This window comes from Polypterus senegalus, chromosome 17 (genome assembly GCF_016835505.1).
Source record: "Polypterus senegalus isolate Bchr_013 chromosome 17, ASM1683550v1, whole genome shotgun sequence".
NCBI lineage: Eukaryota > Metazoa > Chordata > Cladistia > Polypteriformes > Polypteridae > Polypterus > Polypterus senegalus.
Genome location: NC_053170.1, coordinates 12,864,976 through 12,884,147, shown reverse-complemented (window position 1 = coordinate 12,884,147; position 19,172 = coordinate 12,864,976). Strand labels below are relative to the sequence as shown.

The 19,172-nt window shown below is 45.2% G+C and overlaps 1 protein-coding gene across 1 annotated transcript in view; it reads left to right on the top strand.

Moving 5' to 3' along the window:
- The first annotated feature begins 17,567 nt into the window (after positions 1-17,567).
- rapgefl1 (Rap guanine nucleotide exchange factor (GEF)-like 1) overlaps positions 17,568-19,172 on the top strand; it is a 34,754-nt gene continuing 33,149 nt past the window's right edge. The window contains exon 1 of the mRNA XM_039740848.1: positions 17,568-18,571. Coding sequence (XP_039596782.1) covers positions 18,106-18,571 — 466 coding nt within the window. The 5' untranslated portion in view covers positions 17,568-18,105. The remainder of the gene's footprint in view (positions 18,572-19,172) is intronic.

The window sequence follows — 19,172 nt, the reverse complement described above, 5'->3', positions numbered from 1 at the left end:
GAATTTTTGAAACCAAGTCTGTGATTGGTTGGTTTTGTGGCACACTTATAACGGTGTACAGAGAGTTGAGCGCTTGCAGCAGAGAATGTTGTGAGCGCAAGCAACACATTGCGAGCAAGCGCAAATGAAAAAACTGAGCGAGAGGGGGTGCTATTGTGTGTGTGTGTATATGGATAAGTGCAAACACTGAAATACATTTTTTGCACGCAGCAATGAATTTTGTTCACTCAAATTCAGCTTTTGTACGCTCAAAATAAATTTCTCCTCAAAATGCAACACTTGCACTTGCAATATTTTTTTACGTGCGCTCAGAATAGTGGCACTGAAATAACGCCATACAATCCACCTAACCTGCCGGTATTTGGACTGCAGCAGGAAATCGAAGCACCCGGAGGAAGCCCACTAAGACAACATGCAAACTCCACACGAGGAGCACCTGGCAGTTGAAGGCAACATCGCTTCCACTGCGCCGCAAATGCCGCTGTTCTACCGAACCACGCAACCTACCGAAATGTGCGCCAAAGCTATTCTGCGCATGCGCAAGTGTACATTTATTCTAAAACAAGTCAATAAATACTTAAATAAATAAATTGTTTTAATTAAAGCAGACCCAACTAAACTTATTATTTGCTGCTTAAGCCATTGGAAGCAAACGTATCCAACGGCTCAATGCCTTTCCCATTTTAATATGTTTTGTTTGTGTCTAGTATTGTGATTGTAAGCCGAACACGAATGGTTTATGAAACCTTAGAAAAAACAAACGTTGGTTGATGGTGAGTAATGCATAAATATCTTATGTGCATTTTGACGTTTTGACTTTTAAACGTTTAAAGAATTTCATGTGTAGCATTTTTCAATCGTCAGAACGCCTCCCCAGGGTTTATATATCTTCTACAGTAGAACCCCGATTATCCGTGGCTTGATACGCTCCGCATTATCCAAGGCGAAAATCTTTTAAGTGCAATATACTGTACTGCTTTTCTTACGCAGTGATTCATACAAGTTTGCCGTGAATATTGCGCCGAGAGGATATCGCTTTGACATGATCGGGACTTCATTGAGGACAAATGGCACTGCCTCGACTTCAGCGGGGCTTCACGGCTATCAAGAAGGAAGAGGTGAGTGGCGCGGCTCACCACGGCGGCACAGCAGGGAGGCTGGAGTTAGACGGGGTGGGTTTCATTACATCAGTACTGAGGTCCAAAAGCTGGTGTTATCCGAGGTAGCATCGGTTTACATTATGTTTAATAATAAAGGATCGATAATATAGTAAAACACTAAGATCCGTGTGCGTGTCCCTCAGAGCAATCTGATTGGTCAGTTTGGCTTTGGTGAGGAGGAGTAAAGGCATAGGAGGTCCGCTGATAGTCGCCCTTCAAAGATGGGAAGTATCGAAGTTGGCAGGAGGCGAGCAAGGTGACATAATAATAATGACAGAGTCTGAAAAGCGGGTTTTACGAGAACTCGCACGACAGAAGGTGGGAAGGAAGGTTCAGACACGCAGATAGAGGAGGAAAGACACTGGATAAGAAGGGGTTCAGATAAACGGCAGTACAAAGGAATGGCACTGAAGGTATGCGCGGGGCAAGAGATGGCAAATATTTTTATGTATATTCTATTACTTTTCTTTGACAGGTCATGTGGCTAATGGTAAAAAAAAAAAAAAAAGCTGCTACATATTTAAAGTAATTCAAACTTAACCCTTTTTGAGTCACGGACCCCTTTAACAATCTGATGAAAGCTATGGACCTCCTTCCCCAGAAATATTCACAAAAACACAACCTTGCCTGCAATGAATATAATGAACTTTATTTATCGAGATTTGATTGTCGCATACTGCGGTGGGCTGGCACCATGCCCGGGATTTGTTTCCTGCCTTGCGCCCTGTGTTGGCTGGGGTTGGCTCCAGCAGACCCCCGTGACCCTGTAGTTAGGATATATGGATGGATGGATGGATTGTCACATACTTACAGTATATGACACATACAAAGTATTATTAAAAAATCTAAAAAAACACTTCTGTTTTATGCAAAAAGTAACGGCCACTCATTTTAATTATGAAATACAATTCTCTTTCGTGAATTAAAACAGATCGACTACTGCTACTGTTTTCTTCTACCATTACTACTACTACTGGTACCTCTACTCTAAATCAACAGTACCAGGCTGTATAATGAATATAACTGTTAATTTTAATCTGACCTTCACGGACCCCCTGAAACCCATCCATGGACCCCCTAGGCCCCCAGTTTAAGAACCCCTGCTTTAACTGATGTCTTTATCCAAGGCAGCTTATAACATCTGACACACAATCGGTTCTGTTTCTTTAGTTTTTCCAGCTGGCGCTCAGGCAGGTGAAGGGACTTGCTCAGGGTCACACAGCGTCACTAGTGGGGTCCGAGCTCACAACTCTGCCTGCGTATTAGTGCCGACTGGTGAAGTTCACTTAAGCCTTCTCCGCAGTGAATTAGCCAGATTTGCCAGTGACCTTGTTTGCCATTTTTTTTTTCCTCTGAGAAGTCGGATTTGTGCCTAGTCTGCCATTTTGCAGCTCCTGTAGCCCGCATGGCAGGATCAGGCCCATGGTTTCTGTTTTTTGTTTTTTATTTCAAGTCCCCCGCAGACCCTCGGTGTGGTCAGGTGTTCTAGTATTTGCCGTCCGCTAACGCAGCACAATCTGTGCCACCCATTCAGGCCGAATGCAGGATCAGTTTTGTAAAATCTTGAGACACGATGTCCACTTCCTAAGAAGGCCAACTGCAGGGTCAGGCTGGTGATCAATCTGTGTGTCTGGCAGGGTCTTCCGGCATTAATAAGCTCAATTTGTCTTCCATTGTGACCACTTACACAACGAGGCACTCCATTGTCAGGCGCTATATTAGACATATTTTGTTCATTCCTCCACTCTGATCTGCAAGTGATTCTGCCAACTGCAGGTTCAGCCGTGGCAATGCCAGTCACTGGGTTCATTTCTCTGGTGGGCTTAGTATTCATGAGCATGCAACTCTAATCTCTGCCTCTCATTCCATTTCTTCCATCCATAAAATGTTTGCCTGTTGTGCATCACAATTGCAGGATCGGGCAGCACCATGGCAGTCAGGCTGTAAGTCCTGAGACTCATTCTGATTATCTTGCAGGCCAACTGCAGGATCAGGCGCAGCCACGCAGACTTTATGTTTGGCCATTCCTTCCGTCTCTCGGCACATCCACACTAACCTGAGTTTCATTTTTCTCCTACAGGTTCACTGCGTTTCGCTTTTGCAGTCCGTCTACAGTACAACACAATCTGACTGCAGGGTCAGTTAATGTCGGGTTAGGGTCAGAAAACACAACCCCAGTCCTTCTGTCATCATGTCTCCCAAGCACCATCTGTCAACACGGCGTCTGCACTATGTTGGGTCTCTCATGCAGGCCACCCGCTGGCTCAGACTCCATTTGTTTTTCATTTCCTTAAATCTTGACAGCGAGATTAGTCGCAACATGATACGCCATCCCGTCAATCTGTCACCAAATGCCTGCAGACAGACGTGCTGCCACGTTGACTCCTTGCCATCCATCTCACAGGCCTCCTGCATGATCAGGCCCAGCAAGACCGACCTCTCATTTTGTGTCTGCCATTAGAAAGCCTTTACAGCCCCCCTCATTCTTACATTTAGGGGACATTCATTCCAGACTGACTATGAGATTGGAAAGTGCAGCATCCCACTGTCTCGCAGGCCACCCACACGATAAGGTGCCACCATGTCTGCTTTTTACTTAGTGTGTCATTACCACCTGAACTGCTCCAGTGTCGGGTTCTCATTTCACATCGTCTGTTGAGTCAGGAAACACAATCAGCGTCTCTCGTTCTCACAGCATAGCGGCCGCCAGGCAGTGCAGGATCGAAATGGGAATGGCAGGCCAGGTGAACGTGGGCTTCTGCAGTGGCTGCCCATCATTGTCAGGCTGTGGCAGACCACCAGCAGAATCAGGAGCTGCACCAATGCCACAGGATACTGGAAATCTGCGACTATAAACTTGGCAAAGTGTGAACGCGAGGGTGCTTGAAATCTGCGACTATAAACTTGGCAAAGTGTGAACGCGTAGGTGTGTGAGTGTGTGTGTGTGTGTGAGTGTGTGAGAGTGTGTGTGGTGTGTGTGTGAGTGTGTGTGTGAGTGTGTGAGAGTGTGTGAGTGTGTGTGAGTGTGTGTGTGTGTGTGTGTGTGTGTGAGTGTGTGGAGTGTGTGAGTGTGTGTGAGTGTGTGTGTGAGTGTGTGTGCACTCACACGGCTAGGCTGCCTCATCCCTCCTGTCCCCCTCCCCCCCGCTCCCCCCCTCTGTTTTTCTTACATTACTCCTTGCCTGAAAGCCCACCTCCACTCAACCTGTCAGCCGTCTCTTGCCCATTTACACAGCGGTGTGCACCGCTTTACACGGCTTTCAGGAGCTTTCTTTCAGTTCGCCACATCCCTTCATTCTAATTGCTTGGTTACCCCATTGAGTTTGCATTGCTAGAATAACAAGATTGTATCTGATATTTTCACACTTAGTGATTTGCATCCTCCGCACGAATGAGTCGCTTATAAGAAAAAATCACTGGTGATGCGAATGCCTGAGTGCTGAGGAAGACATTTAGAAAGAAGACAATCATCGTCAAAAAGAGCCTAGTACTGCAAGGAAATGTCAGAAAAGAAATGCGTATCTCTATCTATCTATCTATCTATCTATCTATCTACAGTGGTGTGAAAAACTATTTGCCCCCTTCCTGATTTCTTATTCTTTTGCATGTTTGTCACACAAAATGTTTCTGATCAAACACATTTAACCATTAGTCAAATATAACACAAGTAAACACAAAATGCAGTTTTTAAATGATGGTTTTATTATTTAGGGAGAAAAAAAATCCAAACCTACATGGCCCTGTGTGAAAAAGTAATTGCCCCTTGTTAAAAATCTAACTGTGGTGTATCACACCTGAGTTCAATTTCCGTAGCCACCACCAGGCCTGATTACTGCCACACCTGTTTCAATCAAGAAATCACTTAAATAGGAGCTGCCTGACACAGAGAAGTAGACCAAAAGCACCTCAAAAGCTAGACATCATGCCAAGATCCAAAGAAATTCAGGAACAAATGAGAACAGAAGTAATTGAGATCTATCAGTCTGGTAAAGGTTATAAAGCCATTTCTAAAGCTTTGGGACTCCAGCGAACCACAGTGAGAGCCATTATCCACAAATGGCAAAAACATGGAACAGTGGTGAACCTTCCCAGGAGTGGCCGGCCGACCAAAATTACCCCAAGAGTGCAGAGACGACTCATCCGAGAGGTCACAAAAGACCCCAGGACAACGTCTAAAGAACTGCAGGCCTCACTTGCCTCAATTAAGGTCTGTGTTCACGATTCCACCATAAGAAAGAGACTGGGCAAAACAGCCTGCATGGCAGATTTCCAAGACAAAACCACTGTTAAGCAAAAAGAACATTAGGGCTCGTCTCAATTTTGCTAAGAAACATCTCAATGATTGCCAAGACTTTTGGGAAAATACCTTGTGGACTGATGAGACAAAAGTTGAACTTTTGGAAGGCAAATGTCCCGTTACATCTGGCGTAAAAGGAACACAGCATTTCAGAAAAGAACATCATACCAACAGTAAAATATGGTGGTGGTAGTGTGATGGTCTGGGGTTGTTTTGCTGCTTCAGGACCTGGAAGGCTTGCTGTGATAGATGGAACCATGAATTCTACTGTCTACCAAAAATCCTGAAGGAGAATGTCCGGCCATCTGTTCGTCAACTCAAGCTGAAGCGATCTTGGGTGCTGCAACAGGACAATGACCCAAAACACACCAGCAAATCCACCTCTGAATGGCTGAAGAAAAACAAAATGAAGACTTTGGAGTGGCCTAGTCAAAGTCCTGACCTGAATCCAATTGAGATGCTATGGCATGACCTTAAAAAGGCGGTTCATGCTAGAAAACCCTCAAATAAAGCTGAATTACAACAATTCTGCAAAGATGAGTGGGCCAAAATTCCTCCAGAGCGCTGTAAAAGACTCATTGCAAGTTATCGCAAACGCTTGATTGAAGTTATTGCTGCTAAGGGTGGCCCAACCAGTTATTAGGTTCAGGGGGCAATTACTTTTTCACACAGGGCCATGTAGGTTTGGATTTTTTTCTCCTAAATAATAAAACCATCATTTAAAACTGCATTTTGTGTTTACTTGTGTTATATTTGACTAATGGTTAAATGTGTTTGATGATCAGAAACATTTTGTGTGACAAACATACAAAAGAATAAGAAATCAGGAAGGGGGCAAATAGTTTTTCACACCACTGTATCTATCTATCTATCTATCTATCTAGTATATAGTGCCTTTCATATCTATCTATCTATCTATCTATCTATCTATCTATCTATCTATCTATCTATCTATCTATCTAGTATATAGTGCCTTTCATATCTATCTATCGGGCGGCACGGTGGCGCAGTGGTAGTGCTGCTGCCTCGCAATTAGGAGACCTGGGTTTGCTTCCCGGGTCCTGCCCGTGTGGAGTTTGCATGTTCTCCCCGTGTCTGCGTGGGTTTCCACCCACAATCCAAAGACATGCAGGTTAGGTGGATTGGCAATTCTAAATTGGCCCTAGTGTGTGCTTGGTGTGTGTGTGTGTCCTGTGGAGGGTTGGCTCCCTGCCCAGGATTGGTTCCTGCCTTGTGCCCTGTGTTGGCTGGGATTGGCTCCAGCAGACCCCCGTGACCCTGTGTTTGGATTCAGCGGGTTGGAAAATGGATGGATGGATATCTATCTATCTATCTATCTATCTATCTATCTATCTATCTATCTATCTATTATATAGTGCCTTTCACATATCTATCTATCTATCTATCTATCTATCTATCTATCTATCTATCTATCTATCTATCTAGTATATAGTGCCTTTCACATCTATCTATCTTCTCCATCTCTCATATAATACGTTGCCTATGTTATTGGAAGCTTTTGTTCCCGCCTGACTGTTTAATTAGACAGTGGCCCTTGTCGATAACTCATGTAATGTTATGGCTTGTTCTGCCATGTCATCTCATTCATATATCATTGATTTTTTTATTCCAAAAATGCCATCCAAATGATTTATATCCAGAAGCTGATGAGTAATTCTCAGTCCTTCACTTTTTCTCTTCAGTGTCCTTCTGTTAATCCACACACACACATGATGAGCACACACAGACTGAAATGGAAATAAGTGAGCTTGGGAACGGCTGGCTCCTTTGTCATTTGCATCTCATTGCTAATAAGGAGCCATTAAAAACAGCAAATGCAGCAGTTTTAGACTAAAATAAGAAATCAAGGGTGGGGAATCTGAACAAGTGAGACGACAAAAATGGAGCAGAGAAATGTCACTTGAGCAATAAGAGCTGCAACAGCAAGAACTGACTTCTCATTAAGGAACTGGGGGCAAAAACATGCAGCCACTGCAGCCCACTAGGACTGGCTTTGCAGATCTCAGATAGATAGATAGATAGGAAAGGCACTATATATATTATATGATCTATCTATCTATCTATCTATCTATCTATCTATCTATCTATCTATCTATCTATCTATCTATCTATCTATTATATAGTGCCTTTCCTTTTTTTATCCTTTCATCTTTCATATAATAAATTTCCTGACAGATCTAGTGGTCTAACAGATCACTGCGTATTTAAGCCAGGTGTCTCCCCACTGACGCTGCTTTTCTCACCATCACATTGTCCCCATTGGGGTGGGCTGGATGGGCACCTAAGACACACTGTCTGTCCCCTTGGGCTGTCCCACCCCTCTAAGTAGTGTGTAAATTCTGCCATTTTTAGGGTGAAAAGAAATGGAATTCCTTGAACATTCCTGACTATCCAGTTTGAAACTGGTCAAAGTTCATCGGGGCCTGACTGAAGTCTGAGAGAGGAGATAAAGACAGGAGACGCACGTGTGGCTCGTGTGAAATGTGTGAGTCAGGAGTGTCTGAGCCTCCTGTGAGGGCAGCTAAGTAGTCGACGGTCCTGCAGAACACTAGTCATCTAAATGTGAAGGTGGTGGGGGAGGGTTGTAGGTCAAAGGTCAGACCCCTCCCCCAAGACCTCCATGTGACTACAGGTAAGACAAAGCGGCCATTCATCTGTCACTCCACCTGATGTTTGCCAACCCACCTAGGGTTCATTAGGGAGCGGCCATCTTGAAGCGTCCATCCCAACATCATTAAACGCGCTGCAGTTTGCCATGTGACAGTTCACACAGGAAGAAGGGGCTACATAAGGAGAGAAGCAGTTGGCCGCAGACTAACAAAACAGACTGCTTCTGACTGATTGGCTTTAAGTTTAGAACTGCTGGAAAATCTCACGGATTTCCTGTGTGATTTGCACTTAACGCAACAAATGATGCCAACGTTAAGAATTCCTGGTGTTTCTGTAGGTCGGCTGCCTTCTGCAAGAGTAAATAAATGGTGGAGATTGAGAATCAGGGAGAATCTGAGGCGCGTGGCAAAGTAACTAAGGCTTTGGACTTGAAGACCTGTGGGCTGAGCATTCAAATCCCACTTCTGACACCATTAGGTGACCCTGAGCTACCTGCGCTTCAATTGGAAAAACACAAGAAATGTCACCAATTGTAACTCAAATGTTAAGTCACCTTGGATGAAGGCGTCCACCTAATAATAATAATAATAATAATAATATGGGAAAAAAGCCACATTCAGATAATAAGAGCCACAGCACAGTGCCTTAGTCGTAACAGTGCAGGACTGCAAACTGCAAAAATACGAGTCTGAGCCTCCAACTCCATGACCTGAAACTGCACAAGAGCCGCACATCACATGTGAAAAACACTTCAGAGATGGTGGAGGAGGCGCCACATAAGAAAACGCAGACGTCCTGCAGCCTGCTGCTCAGCGAAACTCGGCCTCGATGACACCAAGCAGACACTTTCTCTCTCTCTCTCTATCTATATCTATAGGGTGGTCCAGATCTAAGTTTGCAATTTTCATTACTCTATAACTTATTAAGTTCATTACATAGAAAATCACCTGAAAAATCCCGGACTATCGAGAAATGTGCGAACTGACAACACGAACAATTGTCTCCGCATAAATCAAAGTCATCCAGACGATCTGAATTTGCATGATTAGATCTGGACCACCCTGTATAGTGCCTTTCACATCTATCTATCTATCTATCTATCTATCTATCTATCTATCTATCTATCTATCTATCTATCTATCTAGTGCCTATCCTATCTATCTATCTAGTGCCTATCTATCTATCTATCTAGTGCCTTTCCTATCTATCTATCTATCTATTTATTATATAGTGCCTTTCCTATCTATCTATCTATCTATCTATCTATCTTTCTATCTATCTATCTATCTATTTATCTATTATATAGTGCCTTTCCTATCTATCTATCTATCTATCTATCTATCTATCTATCTATCTATCTATCTATCTATCTATCATATAGTGCCTTTCATATCTATCTCTCTCTCTCTTTCTCTTTTTTCTCTCTTCTCCTGAAGTTAATATTCCAAGTCTGCACATTGTGAATAAATTGCAAGGTCACACACGTCATCTCTGCAGATGGCAAATCAAGCCGATGAGTAAAGAGACGACATGGAAGTCATGTCAGCCGTAAATGAATGAGTGGATTAATAGGCGACGGCCCGAGTGTGTGTGGTGTGTGAGGCTCAGGGCCATCTTAACTGCCGGCAAGCAACAATGACAATAATAATCAGAACAGACGGCCCAGCGGGTAGAGGGGTCTGCCCCAGTGACCAGGGGTTCAATGGCTGCCCTGTCTGGGGGCAGTTTGGACATGTGACAAGTGACAAAGCTCTCCTCTGTGCCATGGCAGGTGACATACAGGGGGCAGAGGTCTTTGGCATCAGCAGTGACAGACCCTGTGGTGCTGTAACGTCATGCTGTTTGATGGGTAAACCCACTTAGCCCACCGGTTCATCCAGCTTTGACTTTTCCTTTTTCCACATACCGTGGGTCCTCTCAGCATTAATTCTTCGTGACAAGTATGCATAAGTATTCACCCCCTTTATGCCAGTATTTAGTAGATGGCAGCCATGACTGCCTTCGGTCTCTGCTCACAGGTCTCTCTCTTTTCTCCTTTCTTCTTTGCCACACTGCTCAGTTCTGCCAGGTGTCATGACGGCTCGTGAGTGAACAACAGTAGCGTGTATTTCTGTCGCTCATTTTCATACACCAGTGGAGCTCGAAGTGTTTTACAAGATGACAAAGAGAAAGTAACAACAAAAGAGAAACAATTAGGGCTAGGTAATAATATTAAAGAGTAAGTAACATAAGTAAAAAATCTGCAGGGGTTCCGAGGCCCCAGGACCACCCAGCACCCAACATAAATGTTCCTCAGTTAAACCTCTTAGGGTGGACTCACACTGGCAATTTGTTTGTTCTGTGCCTGAGCAAGTAGCCCCCCAAGGTCTAGTCCGTTTGACTGGTGTGATTGCTCCATGCCCTTGCCCGCTTAGAGGAAGTGTGCCCAGGAACAGTGTGATCACTAAACGAGGAACACAGACATGACGCCAATGATGCGACAAGTCAGGTAGTGCAACTCCGGTTTCCTCCCACAGTCCAAAGACATACTGGTTAGGTGGATTGGCGATTCTAAATTGGTCCTAGTGTGTGCTTGGTGTGTTTGTGTGTGTCCTGCAGTGGGTTGGCACCCTGCCCAGGATTGGTTCCTGCCTTGTGCCCTGTGTTGGCTGGGATTGGCTCCAGCAGACCCCCGTGACCCTGTGTTTGGATTCAGCGGGTTGGAAAATGGATGGATGGATGGACGGGGTCAGGTTCAGGTTGGGGGACATGCACTGGTACAGAGCATTGTTGCACCCACCACATGACGAAACAGCTCGGGATTCTTGGTTGGCAACTCCCCCAGGCAGACACACAGTCCAGTCCCACCCCATCTATCTGCTGCAGCCAGGTGTTACATGGGCGTCCCCTTGGCCTGGTCCAGCCACTCGACTCCTCAACAATGAGTCATACCATCCTTGGGTAATCGCGTCACATGGCCGTAGTGCCGTAACTGACGCTCCCTCACAATGCAGGTCATGTGCCTCATGCAGGACTCCATGAGCAACTCAAAGTCAAACCAGCGGTCCCTGAAGATTCTCTAAAGAGACACACATGAAGGAGTCCAGTCTTCGTCTCAGGTCACTGGATAGCAGGAAGTACCAGGACTCTACACACTTGGACCTTTGTCCTTTTGAAGATATTGGGAGCGCCAAACCCCCCTTTCCAGTGACCTCATGACCCCCCCATGCATAGGAAGAGTCACCAGAGACATGAATGTCACTGCCGAGGTAAGTAAACCTCTCGATGAGGTGACACTCTCTCTGTAGACAGACACACTGCTGATGGCCGTGCCTAAAAGGTCATCAAAGGCCTTTTTAATTCAACGCCACTTGAGTTAACAACAGATTTGTATTCTCACCTCAAACAATCGCACTCGGTCGTGGACACATGGGCGAGTGGGTGAGTACAGCCTTAGTTTTCATGCTTCACATGATAGGATTTGATGAAGTGGACAGCTGAGACGCCCGCCTTCATTCCATCTTCTCAGGGGGCTCCATGGTGCCTCGATCAGCTAGTGATGGCACAGAATGCCACCATGGAGGAGAACCAGAAAAGACAGCAGAAAAGGGTGGGGTTTACTACAAATTGCAGATCCCTGATAATTCTGTGCCCATATAGTTCATCAGGAATCCAGCCGAAGTGTAGCTACGTAAAAGCAAAATTACAATAACAAGTTTTTAGCCGTTTTTTTTTTTTTAATGTCCCACAGTGTGAGCCTGCGGATTTCTATTGGTAAATTCGTATTCCAGATTTTAGGTGCATGACAGCTAAACGCCGCCTCACCACTTTTTAAGTTTACCTCTCAGAATTATAAGCAGTCGCTTCTCAGGTCCTCCCTGCGTGGAGTTTGAGTGTTCTCTCCGTGTCTGCGTGGGTTGATTTCTAGAGCATCTTTTCATACAAATTATATCACTCAAAGTGTTTTACACGATGAAGAAAGAAAAAAGGGGGAAAGAAAATAGGAAGATTAGGCCGTCTTGATTCTTTGACCTAAGGGATCGAGTTTATTTTTAATATCTGTGTTTGACAATCACTAAGATTTCTGTTTTCTCCTTACTCAGTTGAGAAAGTTTGAGACTGCTAAGGCTCTGGATCAGAGAGTCAAGAGCATCAAGGTCATCAGGCGCTTATCGATAAGGAAAGCCACATGTCATCTGCATGGTGGTGGCAGCCCACCTTGTGCTTTCTCACCAAATGGAGGCGGGGGATCAAAAGGAGCAGCGGACCCAGAATAGGACCGACCGTGTGGTACACCGAGAACTAGGGTGGCCCTGAAGTGCAATGTGCAAAAACAAGTTACATCATACAAAAACAAATGAGAAAACGCAAAAACAAATTGAAAACACGAAAACGAATTGAGTATGCAGAAACAGTTTTCTCATTTGTTATTGGGATTGCGTATTCAATTTGTTTTTGCATTTTCTCATTTTTTTTGCGTTCTCTCATTTTGTTTTTGCATTTTCTCATTTTTTCTCATTTGTTTCATTTTGTTTTTTGCGTTTCTCATTTGTTTTGCATTTTCTCATTTGTTTTGCGTTTTCTCATTTCTTATTTTGTATTCAATTTGTTTTGCGTTTTCTCATTTGCTGCGTTTTCTCATTTGTTTTTGCGTTTTCTCATTTGTTTTGCGTTTTCTCATTTGTTTTTGCGTTTTCTCATTTCTTATTTTGTATTCAATTTGTTTTGTGTTTTCTCATTTGTTTTGCATTTTCTCATTTTTTTTGCGTTTTCTCATTTCTTATTTTGTATTCAATTTGTTTTGCGTTTTCTCATTTGTTTTTCCACATTCATTTTTTTCTGAATATTGTGATTTGTTGTTGTGTACTTAATTTGTTTTTGCGTTTCCAATTTGTTTTTGTGTTCTCTTAATTTGTTTTTTGCACATTGCACTTGGCCGCAGACTAGCAAAACAGATTGTATTCTGACTGATTGACTTTAAGTTTAGAACAGCCATAAAATCTCACGAGGCCACCGTAGTATCCTGGGTCTCCAAAGTACAATCCCAGCAGCTAGCAAAGAGTTTTCTGCCTGTTCAGTAAGACTGAGACCAGCTAGTCAGGTCCAGCCACAAGTTCACAGTTGGACTGGGCTCTGGGTGCTGACTCTGCCACTCCCAGACATTCCCATTGTTGTTTTGCTGCCATTCCCTTCTCAACTTTGGCTTAATCCTTGAGCTTGTTGTCTTCTTTCGTGGTGCAGATTTCTTGCAAACTCCATCAGGTTTTCCTCGCATTCCCCACACAAGCCTTCGATAGCCTGCTGCAGAAAGACACCACCACAGCCTTTGCCCCCTCCCATAAACCTGCAGTGTTGGTCACTGTAGCTTGTCACTCCTTCCGAGTTCTGTAGCTTGTCACTCCTTCCGACTTCTCAGGGGTCTGACGGTGATAAAGCTCCAGTTTTTTGTGCCATCAGAGCACAGCACTTTCTTCCAGTGGCCTCAAGTCTCCAATGTCCCATATGCCCAGAAGTCCTGTAAGTTTCTTGTCTGCTCAGGAAGTCAAGGCAGGGTGGGGGCTTATCAAAAAGCCCACTAAGGTGTTTCCTGTGTGATGCTGGGCAGTACTAGAAAAAGAAATAATGTTGCCATTGTTGTCTTTGCCACTCTCCCCATAAAACAGCAACTGCTGAAGCACTCAGCCATGTTTTATTTGCCTGTGGTCTCTCCAGTGTGAGTCACTGTAGCTTGAGACTCCTTCACAAGGTCTCTTGGTGGTCTTCTTCACTTGTTGTCTTCTTCTAGTCAGATTTCTGGCCGTGCCACACTCTTCCCATTTCTTCGTGACTCATTGAACTGGATATTTGGTGACACAGGGGTCTTCTTGTCTCCATCCTGTGACTTGTGCTTTTTAATGGAGTTCCTTGGCTTGTTCTTGTGTCCCACCATACTGACTCCCTATAGGTTGTCCCTTCCAGGTTCAGGTGCCTTTAGACTGCAATCAAGTGAACCCCCAGTCAGGTGACCTCTGTTGAACTAATCATGTGACTTCATAAACCAATGGGCTGCGCCAGTGATGATTTATATTAAAGGGGCTGAATATTTATGAGGTCAGTTATTTCGTGTTTCATATTTGTCCTTCATTTAGACCACTTTGCAGAGATCCGGTCTCAATTTGACATTAAAATAATTTTTTCTGCTCTTTAGTGTCACAAAACGCCAAACGAATTCATCTGGGATTTAATGTTGTATAAGAAGAAAATGGGAAAACTACTGTGGGGGTGAATACTTTGTATAAAGACTGCGTACTTCGTTTCTTTAACTTTACTAATGTTTCCTAAATCCCACCTTTTGGGGGCAGTAAATGCTAACGATGGTGACTGAGGGGAGGTGTCTGTGATGCCTGTTTGGTGCCCATGCTTAAAAGGTTGGCTCTGGCTTAACAAGACCCTTTAATTGAGGATGTGCATTTAGAAAATAGTTGGACGATGATGAATATTATAATTAATAATACTATTAAAAAAGGAAGCAGTGAGGATACAACTCAAAGCTTCCTTGTTTTTATTCCATTCTTAATTGACTAGTAATTGTAATTTACCTGCAACATACAACTAGGAAACAAACCTAAGTGAGGTGCGCTCATTCGTGCTTGAGCAGGGACTGTGTGTCGTTTAACGAAGAGGAGCTGCGCTTGGGGAACCCATGAAAAGAGAACCAAACAATGGCGGAGTGCGGACACGTGCAGTGACGTCAAAGCCAATCAGAACAGCGCGGCCGTGAGAAACGCCCAGTGGTTAAGGCGGTGAACGGAACCCTTCAAGGCTGCCAGTTCAATCTCACAACCGACTAGAAGCGTGGAAAACGAGGGAACGTCTGTCAGTCAGATTGGAGAAATCTTACATTGAATTTACGAGAAGGAATTAAAACACACGCACACACCCGATCTGTCAGTGCTGGTGGCTTTGGGTTTGAACAGAATTATAGACAAGTCAGTGAAAGGAATAAAGCGCGTCCCTGTGCACCTGGGAATGAGCTGTGCATGAAAACGGAAGACATGTCAGCTTTAGGGGAGGAGGACAACTCACCGGCAAAGGCTAAGGAGCGCGAGTCGGCGCTGTGCTCAAGGACTTCACCTTCACGAAACAAATACAGTAAAAGATTGGGGCCGAATACTAAACTTCAAGGTCAGCAGCTCCGCTGAGAATGTAAAGAACTGGGAGGAAGACTTAAACTGATGGAGGCAGCGAATAACAAACCCGTGCGCTGCGCGTGCCTTTCTGAATAACTGAAAGTTTATAATGTGATGGTTCCTATCATCCACTTATTAATGGATATAATCTAAAATAATGAGCAATCTCAGTATGTTATATAGCGCCCTTCATATCCATATAATCTAAATTAATGAACAATCTCAGTATGTTATATAGCGCCCTTCATATCCATCCATTTTCCAACCTGCTGAATCTGAACACAAGGTGACGGGGGTCTGCTGGAGCCAATCCCAGCCAACATAGGGCAGGAACCAATCCCAGGCAGGGTGCCAACCCACCGCAGGACACACACAAACACACCAAGCATACACTAGGGCCAATTTAGAATCGCCAATCCACCTAGCCTGCATGTCTTTGGACTGTGGGAGGAAACCCACGCAGACACGGGGAGAACATCCAAACTCCACGCAGGAAAGACCCGGGAAGCGAACCTGGGTCTCCTAACTGTGAGGCAGCAGCGCTACCACTGCGCCACCCCCCTTCATATCCATATAATCTAAATTAATGAACAACCTCAGTATGTTATATAGCGCCCTTCATATCCATATAATCTAAATTAATGAACAACCTCAATATGTTATATAGCGCCTTTCAAATCCATATAATCTAAATTAATGAACAATCTCAGTATGTTATATAGCGCCCTTCATATCCATATAATCTAAATTAATGAACAACCTCAATATGTTATATAGCGCCTTTCATACTCATACTCTAAATTAATGAAAAGTCTCAGTATGTAATATAGCGCCTTTTAAATCTATTTGTAATGTACTGTCTTACATCTACTCATCTAAACAATTAGACAAAATAATAAACAGTCTCAGTATTTTATAGTGCCTTTCATATCCATTCATTTGTCGATAATGCAGTGCATTTCATCCACCTATTAATGTAAATAATTAAAAACCTCTTTATCTGTCTATATATACAGAATAATGCATTATTTTTATTTTAATATACTTTTCATATCTATGTATCTATCTATAATGCAGTGCGTTTCGTCCACTTATTAATATACTAAGGTATGCAAAATAATGAACAATGTCAATATTCTGCACAGTGCCTTTCATATCTTTTTATCCATACAATAAAGCATGCAAACTAATGAACAACTTCAATATTTTATATTGCCTTTCATATCTATCTATAATGTAGCACCTTTCATCTGCTTATTTATCTATAGAAAAGTATACAAATGATGAGCAATTTCAGTAGTTTATATAGTGCCTTTCATTTTTATCTATAAAGTGGTGACTTTCAATAACTTTTAATCTATACAATTAGATAGACCAAAAATGAGCAATCAATACTTTCTGTGCGCTTCTGTTTCTCTCTGTATAAGGCAGTGCCTTTCACCCACCTGTTAATGTATGTAATTTGGAACTTACAATAATAAACAATGTAGTTGTAGCGCCTTTCCTATCTATAATTTAGTGCCTTTCATCAGTGTAAACCCTACATTTTTGTATACTAACTCGTGCACAATCGCAGTTATTCATATAGTGCCTTTCTTATGTAACTATCAGTGTAAATGCGACTTTCCACCAAGTACGTCGCAGTTTTTTTAAAGAATGACACTTTATGTATCCCTTTCCGGACGCTAACACTCAAAAACACCCTCCTTAACAATCGCATGGAGTTTTCGTTCACAAGCTGCTGAACTCGGAATGAGATGGTGCTAACGCGAAGTGTCACTGAAGATGTCTTCTAATCTCCCCGCGTTGCGGTCCTTCTTTTCTATTTCGCCTTTGCCGCTTGTCCCTGTCGTGTCACTCGCATGACTCTCCATTCTAATTTGGCCCCAGTAGGAGTCAGTGGAGTATATCCCACCTTGCTATCGATGTCGTCGCGATTGACTCCGTCTCCCCCTTCACACTAAAGTCGGACTGGTGCACTGGTGGATGTTTCATTCTGTGCTAAGTCAGCGATGTCGCTAAGGTTGGCAGTGTGCGGAGTGCCCCCGTTCTGTGCTTCACATCTAACACGACCCAAGACTGCCGTCACGCGGATTCAGCGTTTTCAGTGATGCGCAGTGATCTGTGTTTTTAAATGAGAAATCAGGAGCAGTGCATCTGAAGCGGGCTTGCGGTGGCAGTTCATCGTCAGCGTCGACTTCTACGCAAGAGAGCCGCAGCGCCCCGTGTGGCAGCCCGTGGTATCGCACCTCGCGGGCGGTGTAGGGGGAGGCGCTACTATCGCTCCAGCACAGAAGGAGGAGGAGCTGAAGTTGCTGCTGCTGCTGCTGTCGTCTGATCACAACAGAGCAGTGCGGTCCGACTGACGAGCTGAGCGGAGCCGAGTCGTACGGAGCAGGAGGCACCTGCGGGAAGACGTTCTGACTGGACCCGCTTCCCTCTCCGCATCGCTCGTTTAGCCGTCGCTTACGTTCTTTTTTTATTTATTTTTAAAATCGCGCCTTCCTGGTGGCTCCGAGCAGGGAAGCAGTGAGACAATACGCTGTCTTTTTTCCCCATTTTTATTTGGAAGATGGTGACTCGGGTGGAGGAACCCACGCGTGGGGCCGCCGAGGAGGCTCAAGGTGCGGCGGTGCATCCCAGCGGCCGTCCCTTCGTCTGTTAGCTCTGTTTTTACCTCGCCAGCTTCTTCTTTTCCCATTTTTTATTTTATCGCTCGTCTCGTGTGTTTTTTTTTTTCCATTTCTGTCATTTGTGGATTGCAGTTTCCGATTATCTCGCCCTGCACCCATGGGAGCCGAGAAGACGCCGTCTCCCCTGTGAAGTGTCCGCAGCCTAGCCCGTCACCCTAAGCCCTGCACTTTGGACGATGCCGGCGGGCATGAAGCCGCTCGAGAAGTTCCTGAAGAAGCAGACGTCGGCGCTGAGCCGTGCTGGCGGCTTTGGGGAGAAGGGACCTGCGGGCTCCCGGCGACGATCCAGCGTGTCTCGCGTGCTGCCGTTTCTGCGGGACCTGTCCCCCGAGTCTGGCGCCCCCCGGGAAATCTTCAGCCCCGAAGCCGAGGAGCCCCCCTGCTGGCCCCCCGCCGCGGCGGATACCAGGAGCCCCTCGCTCTCCAGTGACGAACAGAGCTCGGAGGGCTGCGTGGAGCCCCCCTGGGCACCGCTGCCCCCCGACACCCCCGAGAACGTCATGCTGGCACTCCTGGACAGTGTAGCGGGCAGCCGGAGACAAGGAGGCGGCGGTGGCAGCGGCGGCAGCGGTGGAGTAGGCGGCGGTGGGAGCAGCGGAGGAGGAGGAGGAGGCGGCAGCAGCAGCGGCGTCAGCAGCGCAGGTAAGAAGGACTTGATCACCGTCACCCGGTCGGAATTCACCGCCGCGCTTGGTTCATTTACCACGACCACCGCGCCCACCCGGGATCACAAATCAAAAGGGGGCACCCATCGCGTCCACCCACTCGACGCGCTACCCACACAACGCTACCGTCGGGGTGCCCACAGTGGGCACATAGAGGGTCCTGCCTACCGCATTCAGTTACCAGTTTGGGCATCACACGTGCTCTTGCACCACCCGTCACAAGTGGCACTGCTGAGTTCATGTGACCCATTTAACCTTGTCAGCAGGGCACAGGCGAGGTCACCCTTCATTTGGACCACATTCAGTCTTGATGCCCATGAGTAGACCCCATTGTTCTTGTCACAAAGATCGCACCCACCGGTGCTGCCATGCTGCTGGCTGCTCCAGGGGTCACTCGGCAATCTGACTGCCACCTCCCTGTGACAATAACTAAGCGCGCCAGCGGATTCTGATTGGGTCTTGCCCAAGAAGCAGGGCATCCCGGGTGGGTGGGTGGAAATCCCCAAAACCCTTGTCACGGGGCACCTCCTCCATCCCTCAAAGCACAACGTTTGCTGTTCTTACAGTAACCCTTTGCA